We start from the raw sequence: 19,446 nt of genomic DNA, 5'->3' as shown, positions 1-19,446 counted from the left end.
TATCGTGATTTCCGCTTAATGAAACACCTATTTATGTTGGAAAACACATGTGAAAGTTAGCCAAGGCCTTTACGATGGAAATGACACTTTGAAACGACCAATAATATGCTCAATTTGGTCCCTAGGGTGAAACGATCCGCGGTAAGTATGGTCAATATTGGCGTCTTAATATTAAAATTCGTTGGTAGGGTTCGATTAAATATATTTGTTGGCTTACATTGACATATTTTCTTATAGGTAAAGGTTCAGGAATTTAGTAAACACTCTTAGCATTCGTTTGAGCTATAATATACCCCAATGGCATGCCTGTGCGGTGCTGGGGGAGATTTTTACTCTGATGGGTAGTTGCCTTTATGTTGCTTTTCTTGGCTTTTATGATGATTTATCGTGTTTTTCGCTTAATGAAGCACCTGTGTATGTTGGAAAACACATCTTAAAGTTAGCCAAGAACTTTTTGATGAAAATGACACCTGGTATAAACCAATAATATGATCAGTTTGGTCCCTAGGGTTAAAAGATCCGGGTTAGTATGGTCAATAATGGCGTCTGGCCTTCCAAATAAGGACAAGGGTCGATTAAACATTTTGTTGGCCTCCGTCCACATATTTTAGTGTAAATAAAGATTCTGGCATGTAGAAGACTCCCTTAGCATTAGTTTGAGCTATAATATATACCCAACAGCATGCCTGGGCGGTGCTTGTGGAAGATTTTCACTCTTATGGGTAGTTGCCTTTATGTTGGTTTTCTAAGCTTTTATGATGGTTTATCGTGTTTTCCGCTTAATGAAGCACCTACTTATATTGAAAAACACATGTTAAAGTTAGCAAAGGCTTTTAAAATGAAAATGACACCTTGAATAGATCAAAAATATGCTCAGTTTGGTCCCTAGGGTGAAAAGATCCCGGGTAAATATTGCCAATAATGGCGTCAGGCTGTCCAAATTGGGGGTAAGGGTCGATTAAACATTTTGTTGGCCTCTGTCCACATATCTTAGTATAAATACAGATTCTGGCATGTAGTAGACACCCTAAGCATTAGTTTGAGCTAGAATATACTCCAATGGAATGCCTGGGCGGTGCTGGGGGAAGATTTTCACTCTTATGGGTAGTTGCCTTTATTTTGGTTTTCTAGGCTTTTATGATGCTTTATCGTGATTTCCGCTTAATGAAGCACCGATTTATATTGAAAAACACATGTTAAGGTTAGCCAAGGCCTTTGCAATGAAAACAACACCTTGTATAGACCAATAATATGCTCAGTTAGGTCCCTAGGGTGAAACGATCCGCGGTAAGTATGGTCAATATTGGCGTCTTAATATTAAAATTGGTTGGTAGGGTTCGATTAAATATTTTTGTTGGCTTACATTGACATACACTACAAACTGCTCAGAGTCTGAATTGACCAGTTTTTGTGCTCGACCAGTAAAATCGAGCACACATTTTACTTGACTAGTCTCGACATCGTCTCGACTGTACTTAACTGTACTTAAGTGTACTCGACTAGGTCTCGACTTTACTTAATTAGTCTGATTCAGTACTTGATGATCTTTGTGTAGTCTGAAATGGTCTTGACCAAGGCTCGACCTGTCTCGACCTGTCTTGACTAGTCTCGACCTGTCTCGACTAGTCTTGACCTTCAAATTTAGTTTTGACTGGTGAAAATCAGCCCATCTAACTAAATTAGATATTGATCTTACAAAATTCAAGCTTATTAGGTAGTTTGATTTATTGCTGTCAAATGAAAGAATTTAATTTTACAATAGGTAAAAATAAAAATTATTATATAAATTCAGATAGGCATCTTTATTTTTTTTTTTAGCTTTTTCAAATCATCTTGGATTTTCATCAAACTATGCAGCTATTTCAGATATATATCAAGCTTACTGAATCCCATGTCATTTACTTTTTTGTTGTATTGCTGTAAAATTTAAGAATTAAAGTAATCTTGGTAAAAAAAGCTAGGATTTGCAATTCGGACAAAATAGAGATAGTACACTTTAATTTTTTTAATAACTTTTTCAAATCAACATGGATTTCCATCAAACTATGTAGCTATCCTACATATATATTAAGCTTACTGAATCCCAGGTCATTTTATTTTTTGTTGTATTGCTGTCAAATTCAAGAATTAAATTAATCTAGGTAAAAATAGCTAGAATTTGCAGTTCGGATGAAATAGAGATCGTACACTTTAATTTTTTTAATAACTTTTTCAAATCAACTTGGATGTTCATCAAACTATACAGCTGTCTTACATATATATTAAGCTTACTGAATCCTGTATCAATTAGTTATTTGTTGTTTTGCTGTAAAATTTAACAATTAAAGTTATCTTGGTAAAATAAAGCTAGGATTTGCAATTCGGTCAAAATAGAGATAGTACACTTTAATTTTTTTAATAACTTTTTCAAATCAACTTGGATTTTCATCAAATTATGTAACTATCTTAGATATATATTAAGCTTACTAAATCCCTGGTCATTTTTTTTTTTGTATTGCTGTCAAAATCAAGAATTAAATTAATCTAGGTAAAAAAAAATAGAATTTGCAGTTCGGACAAAATAGAGATAATACACTTTAATTTTTTTAATAACTTTTTCAAATCAACTTGGATTTTCATCAAACCATGTAGCTAATTTAGATATATATTAAGCTTACTGATTCCCAGGTCATTTTATTTTTTGTTGTATTGCTGTCAAATTCAAGAATTAAAGTTATCTTGGTAAAAAAAAAAGCTAGGATTTGCAATTCGGTCAAAATAGAGATAGTACACATTAATTTTTTTAATAACTTTTTCAAATTAACTTGGATTTTCGTCAAATTATGTAGCTATCTTAGATATATATTAAGCTTACTAAATCCCTGGTCATTTATTTTTTGTCTTGCTGTCAAAATCAAGAATTATATTAATCTAGGTAAAAAAAAATAGAATTTGCAGTTCGGACAAAATAGAGATAATACACTTTAATTTTTTTAATAACTTTTTCAAATCAACTTGGATTTTTATCAAACTATGTAGCTATCTTAGATATATATTAAGCTTACTAAATCCCTGGTCATTTTTTTTTTTTTGTATTGCTGTCAAAATCAAGAATTAAATTAATCTAGGTAAAAAAAAATAGAATTTTCAGTTCGGACAAAATAGAGATAGTACACTTTAATTTTTTTAATAACTTTTTCAAATCAACTTGGATTTCCATCAAACTATGTAGCTATCTTACATATATATTAAGCTTACTGAATCCCAGGTCATTTTATTTTTTGTTGTATTGCTGTCAAATTCAAGAATTAAATTAATCTAGGTAAAAATAGCTAGAATTTGCAGTTCGGATGAAATAGAGATCGTACACTTTAATTTTTTTAATAACTTTTTCAAATCAACTTGGATGTTCATCAAACTATACAGCTGTCTTACATATATATTAAGCTTACTGAATCCTGTATCAATTAGTTATTTGTTGTTTTGCTGTAAAATTTAACAATTAAAGTTATCTTGGTAAAAAAAAGCTAGGATTTGCAATTCGGTCAAAATAGAGATAGTACACTTTAATTTTTTTAATAACTTTTTCAAATCAACTTGGATTTTCATCAAATTATGTAACTATCTTAGATATATATTAAGCTTACTAAATCCCTGGTCATTTTTTTTTGTATTGCTGTCAAAATTAAGAATTAAATTAATCTAGGTAAAAAAAAATAGAATTTGCAGTTCGGACAAAATAGAGATAATACACTTTAATTTTTTTAATAACTTTTTCAAATCAACTTGGATTTTCATCAAACCATGTAGCTAATTTAGATATATATTAAGCTTACTGATTCCCAGGTCATTTTATTTTTTGTTGTATTGCTGTCAAATTCAAGAATTAAAGTTATCTTGGTAAAAAAAAAGCTAGGATTTGCAATTCGGTCAAAATAGAGATAGTACACTTTAATTTTTTAATAACTTTTTCAAATCAACTTGGATTTTCATCAAATTATGTAGCTATCTTAGATATATATTAAGCTTACTAAATCCCTGGTCATTTTGTTTTTGTCTTGCTGTCAAAATCAAGAATTATATTAATCTAGGTAAAAAAAAATAGAATTTGCAGTTCGGACAAAATAGAGATAATACACTTTAATTTTTTTAATAACTTTTTCAAATCAACTTGGATGTTCATCAAACTATGCAGCTATCTTACATATATATTAAGCTTACTGAATCCTGTATCAATTAGTTATTGGTTGTATTGCTGTAAAATTTAAGAATTAAAGTTATCTTGGTAAAAAAAAAGCTAGGATTTGCAATTCGGTCAAAATAGAGATAGTACACTTTAATTTTTTTAATAACTTTTTCAAATCAACTTGGATTTTCATCAAACTCTACAACTATCTTTGCAATATATTGATCTTACTGAATCATAGGTTGTTATTCAGTTTTGTGTATTTCTGTCAAATTTAATTAATCTAGGTAAAAAAGCTGCGATATTAGAAATACATCTTTCCTCATTATTTGGGAAAAAGTATATATAATTATTTAATAATTTATTCCTTTTAATATATATTATATAAATATATCAAATAGTGATGAAACATTAAAGAAATTATTAAAATAGTTTTTCTGATTTGTGGTGATTTAAAAAGCAATACCTTTTGCTTGGGGCAAACTTATTAAAAAGATCACATCTACCAGTGTTTTAAATTCTAAATAACATTAATCAAAGTTGCAACATCCTGTTAAATCTAAATCGCAAGGCTTTTTTAATTTACTAGATAAGTAATACACGAGTTTAAGAAAAGAAGGGCTTTCTTTTTACCTGTAAAACTCACATGTACTGATGTAATTAAACCATGTATAGTGCCATGTCATTAAATTTGACCAAAATAATATTTTAAGATTTGATTTAAATAAAGTTTTACTGTAACTTTGAAACACATTTCTTTTTTTAAAAGGTTATCAAGGATTGTTATGAAAGTTCATGATATTAAATTTTTGTTTTAACAAAAAAAAGGTGTTTATTTGGTTTAAGCTGATTTGAAAAAAATTATGAAGTCTTAAAAAAGACACTTTTTTTTGTTGTTAAAACAAAAATTTAATATCATTTAATATATCAGGAAAGATATATTTCTAATACCGTAGCTTTTTGACCTAGATCAATTAAATTCTTAAATTTGACAGAAGTACACAAAACTAAATAAAAACCTATGAATCAGTAAGATCAATGTATGGCAAAGATAGTTGTAGAGTTTGATGAACATCCAAGTTGAATTGAAAAAGTTGTGAAAAAAATTAAAGTGTTCTATTTTTTTTTACCTGGATTAATTTAATTTTTAAATTTTATAGCAATACAACAAAAAACTAAATTACATGGGATTCAGTAAGCTTGATATATATCTGAAATAGCTGCATAGTTTGATGAAAATCCAAGTTGATTTGAAAAAGTTATAAAAAAAATTAAAGATGCCTATCTGAATTTATATAATAATTTTTATTTTTACCTATTGTAAAATTAAATTCTTTCATTTGACAGCAATAAATCAAACTACCTTATAAGCTTGAATTTTGTAAGATCAATATTTAATTTAGTTAGATGGGCTGATTTACACCAGTCAAAACTAAATTTGAAGGTCAAGACTTGTCGAGACAGGTCGAGACAGGTTGAGCCTTGGTCAAGACCATTTCAGACTACACAAAGATCATCAAGTACTGAATCAGACTAATTAAGTAAAGTCGAGACCTAGTCGAGTACACTTAAGTACAGTTAAGTACAGTCGAGACGATGTCGAGACTAGTCAAGTAAAATGTGTGCTCGATTTTACTGGTCGAGCACAAAAACTAGTCAATTCAGACTCTGAGCAGTTTGTAGTGATATTTTATTATAAGTAAAGGTTCAGGCATGTAGTAGACACTCTTAGCATTCGTTTGAGCTATAATATACCCCAATGGCATGCCTGTGTGGTGCCCGGGGGGAGAGATTTTTACTCTGATGGGTAGTTGCCTTTATGTTGGTTTTCTTGGCTTTTATGATGATTTATCGTGTTTTTTGCTTAATGAAGCACCTATTTATGTTGGGAAACACATCTTAAAGTTAGCCAAGGCCTTTATGATGAAAATGACACCTTGTATAAACCAATAATATGATCAGTTTGGTCCCTAGGGTGAACTGTTCCGGGGTTGATATGGTCAATATTGGCGTCTGGCTATCCAAATTGGGGGTAAGGGGTCGATTAAATATTTCTTTGGCCTATGTTCCGATATTTTAGTATAAATACAGATTCAGGCATGAAGTAGACACCCTAAGCATTAGTTTGAGCTAGAATATAACCCTATGGCATGCCTGGGCGGCGCTGGGGAAGATTTTCACTCTTATGGATAGTTGCCTTTATGTTGGTTTTCTAGACTTTTATGAAGCTTTATCGAGATTTCCGCTTAATGAAGCACCTATTTATATTGAAATACACATGCTAAAGTTAGCCAAGGCCTTCGCAATGAAAACAACACCTTGTATAGACCAATAAGGTAGCACTCCACAGTTAGGTGTGTAGTTTTGCATTTTGGCCCCTGTGGATTTTTCAAATATGAGAGCTAGTGTGCAATAAAATTCATTTTTGGATAGCTGAGTATTAAAATAGCTTTTGTATTGGTTTTATATGAACATCAAGAGTATGTAATGTATGTAATATAGGCTGTTTTCTGTATGACAGGCCGTATTTGCATGTCCCTACCATACATTGGTCCGGCAATTATTGTAATGTTTTTTTCCAACTTTTTATCGCACGAACTTTGTGATTGGATTTTACGAAAAAATGAGGCGAAAGACACCCATTTTTTATTTGATCATTAGGAAGATTTATGAAAACAGTTTCTAAAAAGGTATTACTCAAAGGCATTGAAATTCTAGTTTGATCCAAATTTTGGGGGGATATGTGACATGTCCACCCCCCTTTTTGCAATATTTTATGGTAAATAAATGCAGAATGTTGCCATGGATACACATAAAAGGAATTTATTTTCACTCTTTTAACTTTTGAAAATCAAATCTATGGAATATACTGATTACATACATATGCACATGTACAACACAAACAGTTAGGTTAATGTATTAGAAATCCAGGAATAGGAGATGATAAAACATTTTGTGGCTCATTTTTAATTTTATTTTCTAACTGTGGAGTGCTACCTAATATCCTCAGTTTGGTCCCTAGGGTGAAACGATCCGGGATTGATATAGTCATTATTGGCGTCTGGCTATCCAAATTTGGGGTAGGGGTCGATTAAATAATTTTTTGGCTTACGTTCACATATTTTGTTATAAGTAAAGATTCGAGCATGTAGTAGACACCCTTAGCATTAGTTTGAGCTATAATATACCCAAATGGCATGCCTGGGCGGTGCTGGGGGGAGATTTTCACTCTTATGGGTAGTTGCCTTTCTCTTGGTTTTCTAGGCTTTTACAATGGTTTATCGTCTTTTTGGCTTAATGAAGCACCTATTTAAATAAAAAAAAAAACACATGTCAAAGTTACCCAGGACCTTTACGATGAAAATGACACCTTGTATATACCAATGATATGCTCAGTTTGGTTCCTAGGGTGAAAAGATCCAGGGTCAATATTGTCAATAATGGCATCAGGCTGTCCAAATTGGGGGTAAGGGTCGATTTAACATTTTGTTAGCCTACGGCCACATATCTTAGTATATATAAAGATTCAGGCATGAAGTAGACACCCTGAGCAGTAGTTTGAGCAACAATATACCCAAATGGCATGCCTGGGCGGTGCTGGGGGAAGATTTTCACTCTTATGGGTAGTTGCCTTTATGTTGGTTTTCCAGGCTTTTATGATGGTTTATCGTGTTTTCCGCTAAATGAAGCACCTATTTATATTGAAAAACACATGTTAAAATCAGCCAAGGCCTTTACGATGAAAATGACACCTTGTATAGACCAATTATATTCTCAGTTTGGTCCCTAGGGTGAAAAAATCCAGGTTTCGTATGGTCAATATTGGTGTCAGGCTATTCAAATTGGGGGTAAGGGTCGAATAAACATTTTGTTGGCTTACGTTCACATATTTTCGTATAAATACAGATTCAGGCATGTAGTAGACACCCTAAACCTTAGTTTTACGCTGAAATAATCCCAAATGGCATGCCTGGGCGGTGCTAGGGGAAAGTTTTCACTATATGGGTAGTTGCCTTAATGTTGGTTTTCCAGGCTTTTATGATGGTTTAATGTGTTTTCCGCTAAATGAAGCACCTATTTATGTTGGAAACACATCTTAGAGTTGGCGAAGGCCTTTACGATGAAAATGACATCTTGTACAGACCAATAATATGATCAGTTTGGTCCCTAGGGTGAAAAGATCCGGGGTTGGTATGGTCAATAATGGCGTCAGGCTATCCAAATTGGGGGTAAGGGTCGAATAAACATTTTGTTGGCCTACGTCCACATATTTTAGTAAAAATAAAGACTCAGGCATGTAGTAGACACCCTAAATATTAGTTTGAGCTAGAATATACCCCAATGGCATGCCTGGGCGGTGCTGGGGGAAGATTTGAATTCTTATGTGTAGTTGCCTTTCTTTCGGTTTTCTAGGCTTTTTGATGGTTTATCGTGTTTTCCGCTTAATGAAGCACCTATTTTTATTGAAAAACACATGTTAAAGTTAGCCAAGGCCTTTACGATGAAAATAACACCTTGTATAGACCAATAATATGTTCAGTTTGGTCCCTAGGGTGAAAAGATCCGGGGTTGGTCTGGTCAATAATTGCGCCAGGCTATCCAAATTGGGGGTAAGGGTCGAATAAACATTTTGTTGGCCTACGTCCACACATTTTAGTATAAATAAAGATTCAGGCATGTAGTAGACACCCTAAGCATTAGTTTGAGCTAGAAAATACCCCAATGGCATGCCTGGGCAGGTGCTGGGGGAAGATTTGAATTCTTATGTGTAGTTGCCTTTCTTTTGGTTTTCTATGCTTTTTTTGATGGTTTATCGTGTTTTCCGCTAAATGAAGCACCTATTTATATTGAAAAACACATGTTAAAATCAGCCAAGGCCTTTACGATGAAAATGACACCTTGTATAGACCAATTATATTCTCAGTTTGGTCCCTAGGGTGAAAAAATCCAGGTTTCGTATGGTCAATATTGGTGTCAGGCTATTCAAATTGGGGGTAAGGGTCGAATAAACATTTTGTTGGCTTACGTTCACATATTTTCGTATAAATACAGATTCAGGCATGTAGTGGACACCCTAAACCTTAGTTTTACGCTAAAATAATCCCAAATGGCATGCCTGGGCGGTGCTAGGGGAAAGTTTTCACTCTATGGGTAGTTGCCTTTATGTTGGTTTTCCAGGCTTTTATGATGGTTTAATGTGTTTTCCGCTAAATGAAGCACCTATTTATGTTGGAAACACATCTTAGAGTTGGCGAAGGCCTTTACGATGAAAATGACATCTTGTACAGACCAATAATATGATCAGTTTGGTCCCTAGGGTGAAAAGATCCGGGGTTGGTATGGTCAATAATGGCGTCAGACTATCCAAATTGGGGGTAAGGGTCGAATAAACATTTTGTTGGCCTACGTCCACATATTTTAGTAAAAATAAAGACTCAGGCATGTAGTAGACACCCTAAATATTAGTTTGAGCTAGAATATACTCCAATGGCATGCCTGGGCGGTGCTGGGGGAAGATTTGAATTCTTATGTGTAGTTGCCTTTCTTTCGGTTTTCTAGGCTTTTTTGATGGTTTATCGTGTTTTCCGCTTAATGAAGCACCTATTTTATTGAAAAACACATGTTAAAGTTAGCCAAGGCCTTTACGATGAAAATAACACCTTGTATAGACCAATAATATGTTCAGTTTGGTCCCTAGGGTGAAAAGATCCGGGGTTGGTATGGTCAATAATTGCGCCAGGCTATCCAAATTGGGGGTAAGGGTCGAATAAACATTTTGTTGGCCTACGTCCACACATTTTAGTATAAATAAAGATTCAGGCATGTAGTAGACACCCTAAGCATTAGTTTGAGCTAGAAAATACCCCAATGGCATGCCTGGGCGGTGCTGGGGGAAGATTTGAATTCTTATGTGTAGTTGCCTTTCTTTTGGTTTTCTAGGCTTTTTTTGATGGTTTATCGTGTTTTCCGCTTAATGAAGCACCTATTTTTATTGAAAAACACATGTTAAAGTTAGTCAAGGCCTTTACGATGAAAATGACACCTTGTATATTCCAATAATATGCTCAGTTTCGTCCCTAGGGTGAAAAAATCCAGGGTAAGTATGATCAATAATGGCGTCAGGCTATCGAATTTGGGGGTAAGGGTCGATTAAAGATTTTGTTGGCCTACGGCCACATATTTTAGTATATATAAAGATGCAGGCATGAAGTAGACACCCTAAGCATTAGTTTGAGCTAGAATATAGCCCAATGGAATGCCTAGGCGGTGCTGGGGGAAGATTTTCACTCTTATGGGTAGTTGCCTTTATTTTGGTTTTACAGGCTTTTATGACGGTTTATCGTGTTATCCGCTTAATGAAGCACCTATTTATATTGAAAAACACATGTTAAAGTTAGCCAAGGCCTTTACGATGAAAATGACACATTGTATAGACCAAAAATATGCTCAGTTTTGTCCTTAGGGTGAAAAGATCCAGGGTAAGTATGGTCAATATTGGCGTCTTGATATTAAAATTGGTTTACATAAGAGTCAAACAACTGGATTAACACATAGAAACAGTAATATGTCCACATGAAAACCTGTCAGATAGAAAGTCAGAATGCCACTTAGTCATCAAAATTGAAAAAAAAGGTCTATAATGCTTATTTTGACTATATAATTCCAAAAGTGGTAATTTGTGCAGAATTTCTAATAAGTGAAAGTTTAAATCCTTTAGTTTCTTTCTATTTGACAAATTGACACCGTCAAATCATTCAGGGAAGTTGCCAAAGTACAGATTCTATATTTACTGGTTTCACCTCTTAAAAAAGAAAAAAATGACCAATCTTTATAAAACTAGTTATGACCAAAGCTTAGTTACTTATGAGACTGCTTACAAATTTCATGACAATAGGATATATATTACATACAATATGTTAAATTTTTAATTTAAATTGCGTGTTAAATTTAGACGTTAAATTGGAAAATTTCAACTATCAACATTTGGGAGTTTAAAAATTAAAATGTTGCAAAAAAAAATACTTCTTAAATGCTTAATATATAATATATCAAATATCAAAAGCAAAAAAGGACTCATTTGAGTAATCAGAGGTAGCACAATTATTCAAAAGTCAAATTTATATGAGCCTGTGGTTTAAAATTAAGGTTTTCCAATAAAAGGGTGTCTTACATAAAGATAAAGTATTTTCCAGCAATTTTAAATTTTAGGAGTATTTAAAAAAAAGAAAGAAATGAGGCATATAACATATCATATTAGTTTTAAAGGGTGTTAGGCCAAGAAAGACTGCAAAATATTTATTATTTTTGACATGTTTGGTTCAGTGATTTTGTAAGCAGTTAATTTATAAATATATGATTTTTTTTTATAATAAACACATAGTTTTTGATTGACTTAATTAAACTAAAGTTTCATATTATCATCGTCTTACGCAGTTACTCTATTGTAAATAGAAAGTAGAGTTGCGTATTTTTAGATTATTCTATTTTTAGAACAACCAATACACAGAAGAGCACTATTTATAAATTCCGTACAAGTCAGCATTTCACCAAAGTAGGCACGGGGTTTAAGTATGCATTTCTCTGCATACATAAACTTTAACGATGTATTTTTCTATGAAAAACTTATTTGTTCATTAAATTATGGTATTATTCTAAAAGGCTTTTACATTATCTTTCAGATGCACCAAAATTAGCTCAATTGCGTTTATTTTAGTGAAATGCCGACACTTCGAAATTTGAAGATGTATATATATGATGACCTATGCGCTTGCTTCAAACATATAACTTACGAGTGCACGCACGCAAGCATGCATATATAAAGTACGAAAACATTGATATGATCACATGTGGGGAAGAATTTAAAACTCTTCAACACTACCTGTCAATTAATAACATTCAATTGTATAAAAGAAACCCAGAATATATGCATGCTTTAGAAAATAGAAGACTATAGATGTAAGGGGACGGGTTTAAATTACATCTACATTATGTAGAAATGAGACAATTCTCCACAAGAGACCAGATGACCTAGAAATAAACAACTAAAGGTCACCCCGAGCAGCATTTAACAATGAGCAAAGCCCATACCGCTTAGTCAGTTATAATATATAAATGTACATTATGTATAACGTTTGTTACAATGCAAATATTTTTATAATATAGCCGTCTAGGTTTTTAAAACGCGTATCATATGTAGAACAAGATTGTATGATTAAGAAATTAATGCTTATTTTAATAATTTGATTGAGTTGTAAAAGTGTTGACTGGAGCATAACTTGTACGAAGCGGTTGTTCGAAAAATATTCACACGATCAACAATATAAAATCCCCCTTCTCTTTTCCCGTCAAAAAAATATACATAAAGAAGCATTCATTTCTTAAAACTATATTTCTATGCTAATAAGACAAAACAAAAAGTTGGATCAAGTTTTTCTTTTATATACCAGTGCACTTTTTTTTTGCAGCACGTATCAATTCGAATTTAACATATTATTTTGATATTCCTTATGTATTAATTCAATTTCAGACAAACTACTCGTAATTTCTTGAAAGTTTTTAATTACATTTCATTTTTTTCTACAAAATTTTAATATAACTTCCTTGCCAACAGAACTGCCGTTTTGTTTGTTTATTAACAAAGACTTCCGAAAAGAAATGTTATTCTTATCCTTAATATATACGCTGACTTTAACGACCTTATACTTGTTTAAATACAAAATCAAGAGATGTTCCGGTGATTGCGACTTAAGTAGTAATTTAACAATATTTTTTTTTTTAAATTGTATAAGAAGGCACAAAATTTAAAGTAGGCACGTATACATTTTGGAGGCCGAGTTTACACATTTCCCGATTTTTTATTGAGTTTAAAGTAACATATTTATCTTAAATTGTTATAAAAAACATATTGTACGTCCAAACAATATTAATATAACATCAAGATTTTCGATAATAACCGATTTCTTAAATTCTTTGAAAATACTGAATCATGCTTACTTTAGTAGCTGTTTTAACGCATCGGGACTTTGGTAGCAATTAGTTAGTATATATATATATATATATATATATATATTAAATGACCATGATTTCATTTCCATTTTAGGTTAAAAACAAGAACACTGTAGAGAAATACAGTCCTTGTTGCTTATATGATGAACAGAAAGAAAGGGCTATGGAAAACAACTCTCATTTTTATCATTTGCATTCTTTTTATATACATGATCATTCCGAGAAATGACAAATGTCTTACAACGGAAGATGCCAAAAATGAACAAAATGTTGCAAAAATCATAAAACACTTTCAAGAGGGGCAACTCAATGCAATTTCCGGAAACGGAAATAGAAATAAGTCTGACGTAGTGCAAAACTTACCGGATCTATTTCTAGGGTATGACAAATTGACATTCAAAGATTTAGAGAATAATTTCATTCCTAATCACGTTTATTATATGTGGTGCTACAACCGAACAATTGAGTTCAGACAATATCTGTCTATACTTGCAATATGGAAAACTATAAGACCGGACTCAATTACTCTTTTTACAAAATACAACATCAGTGACCGCAATGAACATTACAACGTTTGGCTTACGGATCTATTAGTATCGATTCCGTGTTTTAAGGTTCAGAAACTCCCAGCGTCGTCAAAGGGTGACGTAAAAGACTGTGGAATGACGGTTGCGTTTGATATATTAGAGCATGATGGCGGAATGTACTTTTCTGAAGATTTCTTTCCATTAAAATCATTACTTTTTATTCGTAAGAATAAATTTAATATTGCAATGGCGAAAAATATGAATCAATTAAGTTTTATCTCTTCTTCTCGCCGGAATGAGAGACTCAAATCATTTATCAAGCTGTATAAAAACAACATTAGCCAACCTTTAGTCACTGGTCTTCATTTTTGTGACATCCTTGAAAATGTAAATAAAACCATATTGCAGAGTAAACTTTGTGTCCATGTAAAAAATGTGTTACCAGCGCACATTATGCATGCAGATTCAGAGTTCGGAAGATCAGCACGTAGAATTTTATATGGTAACTCAGAACAAGTTAAGGTGAAACAATTACTCCCAGGACTTATACCAAACATTTTCCACATGGTATGGTTCGGGCATAAACCAATGGACTTTACAATGTATCTGTGCTTGAGGAGTATTTTGACAATTGTGAAACCTGACAAGGTATACATTCATGGCGATGGACTAATGTATGGCGAATATTTACAAAAGTTGAAGAAGGATCCGAGAGTGGTTTACATACACCGAGAAACACCAACTCATGTTTTTGGACACCAAATTTTATACACGCAACATAGAAGTGATATAATAAGAGCAGACGTTTTGTTAAAATATGGCGGGATTTATAGTGATTGGGATGTACTATGGTTGAAGCCAGTAGACGATTTAATTTCAAAACAGCACGACACAATTTTAAACTTTGACCACATGCCTCGACCAGGATTTCCTGATTCAATTAATTTAGGAGTTTTAATGTCGAAACCTGGCTCACATTATATCAAACACTGGCAAGACTCGCTCGTAAACTACAGATCACGTGACTTTTTCTTCAACGCCATTGAACTCCCTTACAAAACATTTGAAAAATACCCGGATACTGTATACATCGAACCCCATTTACAGGTCATGTGTTATTATCTAAAATGTCATCCAACTTTCCATCCAGAATATAGAAATTTCAATGTTGACCAACCATTTAACTGGACGAAAGATGCCTATTCAATACATTTTACATACCCCGATCCTCCGGAATATGCAAATGAGACTGCGTTAAGACACGGTAAAGGAATGTTTGCTGATATAGGCAATTTTATACTAGATCAATCATTTGCGTATGATTAAAAACACAATACTGGAATTTGTTGTAATTTTATTGTAACAGATACATATAGGCCTGCACCTTAGGCAAAACAAAAACTGAAACAGATCAAATAATAAAAATCCATAAAAGAAACACAGTAACTATACGGAAGTTAAAACCAAAAGGAGTGTTCAGTTTGCATATGCTCAAACAGAGTTGTAGAAAACACCGATGTTTTGAAATTTCTAAATATGTTTCATTTAGTGTTCCATTTTTGTGCCATATTCTATGGTTTTCTTTATTTATTTATAAATATAAAGAGTCATCGGTATCCTGAGCCAAACGTGAAGACGCGGCTGTCAGTGTACTAATATGCAGATAACTACACTTTGGAAATGAATTGAAGTTGATGGTATTTTCAGTTATTGGATTACAGTGATAAGGACACGCCAATTTCAATATAAAAGGATGCATAATATCAATTATACTGCAGACTAGGTTCATCAGCTTCAATTTTGTCACACAACTATCTGTTGTTCAGTGTTTGTCGTGTGTTGGTGTGGCTCATAGGTGTTTCTCGTTTACTTTTTTACACAGATTAGACCGTTGGTGTTCCCGTTTGAATGGTTTTACACTAGTAAATTTTAGAGCCGTTTGTAGCTTGCTTGTTCGGTATTAGTCAAGGCTCCGTTTCGAAGACCGTACTTTGACCTACAATGGTTTTCTTTTATAAATTGTGACTTGGATGGAGAGTTGTTTCACTTGCATTTATACCAAATCTTCTTATATCTTATTATAGGAATTCAAGGGCTTTTGAAACATTATGTGAACAAATAAATTTGACATTACTGCAACATGTGTTTTCTTTTAAGAACGTCAGTATCAAAGTATGATTACCAAAGAGGTAAATATCTATCAAATTGAAATGATGAAACATAAGCAAATTAAGGTCGCAGTACAACCTTAACAATGAAAAACTCCATACAGTATATAGTAATGTATACAGCGCCCCGACATTAAAAAGGGTACAATTCAAACAATAAATTAACTTTCAATTGTAATTTATAAAATATCCATTTTTTATGCTTTTTTTTGTGTGATAGGTGTTTAAATAAATTCATTTCTAATTTCACCTAATACAGAACTTTATGATTTATAAAACAAACATTTTTTAAGGCTATTTTTGTGTGATAGGTATTTGACTACATCCATTTCTGATTTCACCTCTCACTGAACTGTACGCACTTCAAAACATTTGCATACCTTCATTAAATGATATCACAAAGGATTTACAACAATGATACGGTATCTGAGTAAAAATTAGAGCAACAAAGAATATATTAATATGCTTACTGGTTCATTTTGTCTAGAATGTAAACATTCATTTGGATTGTCTGCAGAAACAAACCAATGTACTCCTTTAATCATGTTTGCATCCTCTACAAATTACATAGAGTCAGAGTTTGAATTCCGCATTAATGATATTCAATTGTGCTTTTGTTTCACCAACATATTGCAGATACAAGTTTTAGAAGTAAGAACAAACATGCTAATTTCTACTTTACAATTATATGTTTAAAATAAACATTTTATATACTTTTGAATTTTGCTCTGAGACTGTACTGACGCGAGTATCTTTGACGTTGGCGTCCTAACCGTACATTACATCACGTGTTTCTACTGCATGGTTAATAAAGACTCTTGTTTTTCATTTAAGATTTGACTTGAAGTAGTTATCATTCAGGTTTCGAAGAGTCATACCTATATATAGATGCGATATTAAATTCACTTATTAGAAAGGGTAATATGCAATGAGATGTAATTGCTTTCGGACAATGAAATGAGACAACAAAAGGAATCATATATTACTGTAAAAATTGTGCTTAGAAATTAAACACTTGCGTTACATGTTTAGATATAAACGTGTTTAGGATTGTGTTTAATTTCTAAACACATTTCTCAGTAATCACATAATATTTGAACATGACTTAAAATTAAACATGTTTAAAAATGAAACTGTTTAAAAATTAAACACATATTTCAAAGCTAAACACGATTCTAAACACAATCCTAAACACATTGTACTGAGGCACGTTTAGACCTTAACATGTAAAAAAGTGCACAAAATATGTGTTTAAAATTCTGTTTAGGATCTAAAGACCATTTTTACAATGTATATATGTGTCAGCTTACCATACCTTTGTAGAGACTAGAAAGATCTTTCTGTCGTTAACTAGAGCAAAGTAAGGTTGACTTAAGTTGCTTTCTGAGTTGTCCCTAACGGTACTCTATTTTGCCTTCCGATGAACCGATTCGTTTTGCTTTAGTGATTTGACTGTAACGAAAGCTTATATAGAGAAGTTTTTATTTAGGTCACAACCGTTCGTAGGGAGAAACTGGATGGTATTTTTTCTAATAGTATGGAAAAGTTGCGATTACTGCGTTTTTTAAACGTTGTTTTTTTTTTAAGAAACACAATTTTTCGTATGCAATTGAAACTTAAAATGCTATTTTGTAGAATAATGAACTTATTACAATAATCTCAAAACACTTCTTGTAGATGTTCTTCAGTATCGTTCCAATGTATAAAGATGTTATCAGAGACAAAATTTATATAAAAAAATATGCTTTAAACGACTAAATACACAAAATGAAAAAAAAGATTACTCATGTCCTTTCGTTTCAATGAAGCTTGAAAACAAAAATGAAATCTTCACGAAAGGTTAACACCTAGCTATAATTGAGCACCGATAATTTATCATAGTGTATAAAGTGAAAAGACTACATACCAATGTGAAAATCACTTGAAGTAAATTTGTACAAACCCTTTCAGCTCAAAGCGGACAGAAAGTAAATAAATAAGTATCAATCAACGAGTGTCTTTATCCCACATCAAACAACTCGAGAAAAAAATAATCATTGGGCCAAAACATATTAGATTGTTAGATAACATGTCCTAAGTACTGTAACATATTGGATTGTTTTATAACATGTCCTAATTACTCTAACAGATGTAAACTAATTTGTAAAATGTCAAATAAATTTACTAACAAATAGTTTTTACCGAAATATTATTGATGAAAAATGACATAGCAATCCATAGCCTATTTACTTCTGTGTCTATGTAGTAATATTATACATGCCAATTTATAAAGTATTTGTGCAGCAGATTTTTAAAGTACATGTGTGGGCGACAATGTTTGGGAAGTGGGAAAGATTCATTTCTCACAAGGAGTTTGACTAGCTGGTTTCTTTTCCTTGATCTGTTGGTATGACTACGAAGGTATAACTCAAAATAGCAGAATGGTTGCCATGAAAAAAGCATAATGAAAGGTAAACATGGAGAAGACATTCGATCAAAACAAACAAGAATGTTTTAAAGAATAAACCATGATATATAAGAAATAGCGGATTATTCGAAAGGATTTATAACTATCACAAAAGTTGAAAGAAATCATAGTGGATCCTGTGAGCTTAAATCGATATCCTGGTAATTATACCTTTTATTTAAATGCTCCAGAGGATTTCCAGATAAAGAATGACAAATAATATCTTTCTGATGCTTTAAAATTTCATGAAAGCAGGCACAGTTGTTCAGGGTAGAATTTCTTTGAAAATTGGTCAGTCAGAGTCAAAGATTACCTCTGGAAAACTTGTTTCATCCAAATGGAATCACATTAGGTTTAAATGTGGACGAGGTTCAACTCCACACATGCGAAGTCTGTTTAAAATTTACCAGCCTAATGTTTCAATGGAGAATCTGTGCCCCTTATACCATAATTTGAACCCTTCTATCCCCAATCAACATACAATGAGGATCTCATGGAGAGGGTCTCCCAATCATCAATTTACGGCCATATATTGGTCATGCCTTTCAATCGATCGGTAAACCATCTTTTGAATCCTTTTCAAAGAAGTTACCATACTTCATCCACGATCAGTTTGGATAAAATTAGCCGAGTCGTTTCAATGAAACACATATGACACTTTTTTTTCGTATATTTTCAATGGAAACTATGTGCCACCGATATGCCACCAGATTTTCATTAAAGCGGTCCCACAACTTTGCACAGCTCCCCCATCAAGAGTACATTGAAGTTTTAAGATTTTTTCCTTAAAGGTTAAACGTCCCAAAAAAAGAAAACAATGAAACATGAGCGACTGTATGAGAAAGTTGTTAATGTCTGTGTCATGTTGGTCTTTTGTGGATAGTTGTCTCATTGGCAATCATACCACATCTTCTTTTTTATGTTATAAATTATAGTTAAATTCAGCTCGGGTCATCTTGTGACTTTGTCCAATGGGTCTATCAATGCCCATGCTATGTCAATCTTTAAAGACCCTAATGTTGCAAAACACTTATCATACCTTCATGACAAATATGTTGTTGTCCCCGCAGATACAGCCCCAAACAACATCGTTTTTGTTTGTATAACTCATTACATTGATTTGCAAGCGAGTTA

At 32.6% G+C, this 19,446-nt stretch overlaps 1 protein-coding gene across 2 annotated transcripts in view; it reads left to right on the top strand.

The window, feature by feature from the left end:
- The window catches only part of LOC143059674 (uncharacterized), a 211,218-nt gene extending 195,381 nt beyond the window's left edge, over window positions 1-15,837 (top strand). For both annotated transcript variants that reach the window (XM_076233213.1, XM_076233214.1), the window contains exon 2: window positions 13,266-15,837. In XM_076233213.1, the coding sequence (XP_076089328.1) occupies window positions 13,312-15,024 (1,713 nt within the window). In that variant the 5' untranslated portion in view covers window positions 13,266-13,311 and the 3' untranslated portion in view covers window positions 15,025-15,837. The remainder of the gene's footprint in view (window positions 1-13,265) is intronic.
- Window positions 15,838-19,446: the final 3,609 nt, after the last annotated feature.

The sequence above is a fragment of the Mytilus galloprovincialis genome, chromosome 14, assembly GCF_965363235.1.
Source record: "Mytilus galloprovincialis chromosome 14, xbMytGall1.hap1.1, whole genome shotgun sequence".
In the NCBI taxonomy this organism is placed as follows: Eukaryota; Metazoa; Mollusca; class Bivalvia; order Mytilida; family Mytilidae; genus Mytilus; species Mytilus galloprovincialis.
This window is presented reverse-complemented; position numbering and strand designations above follow the sequence as displayed.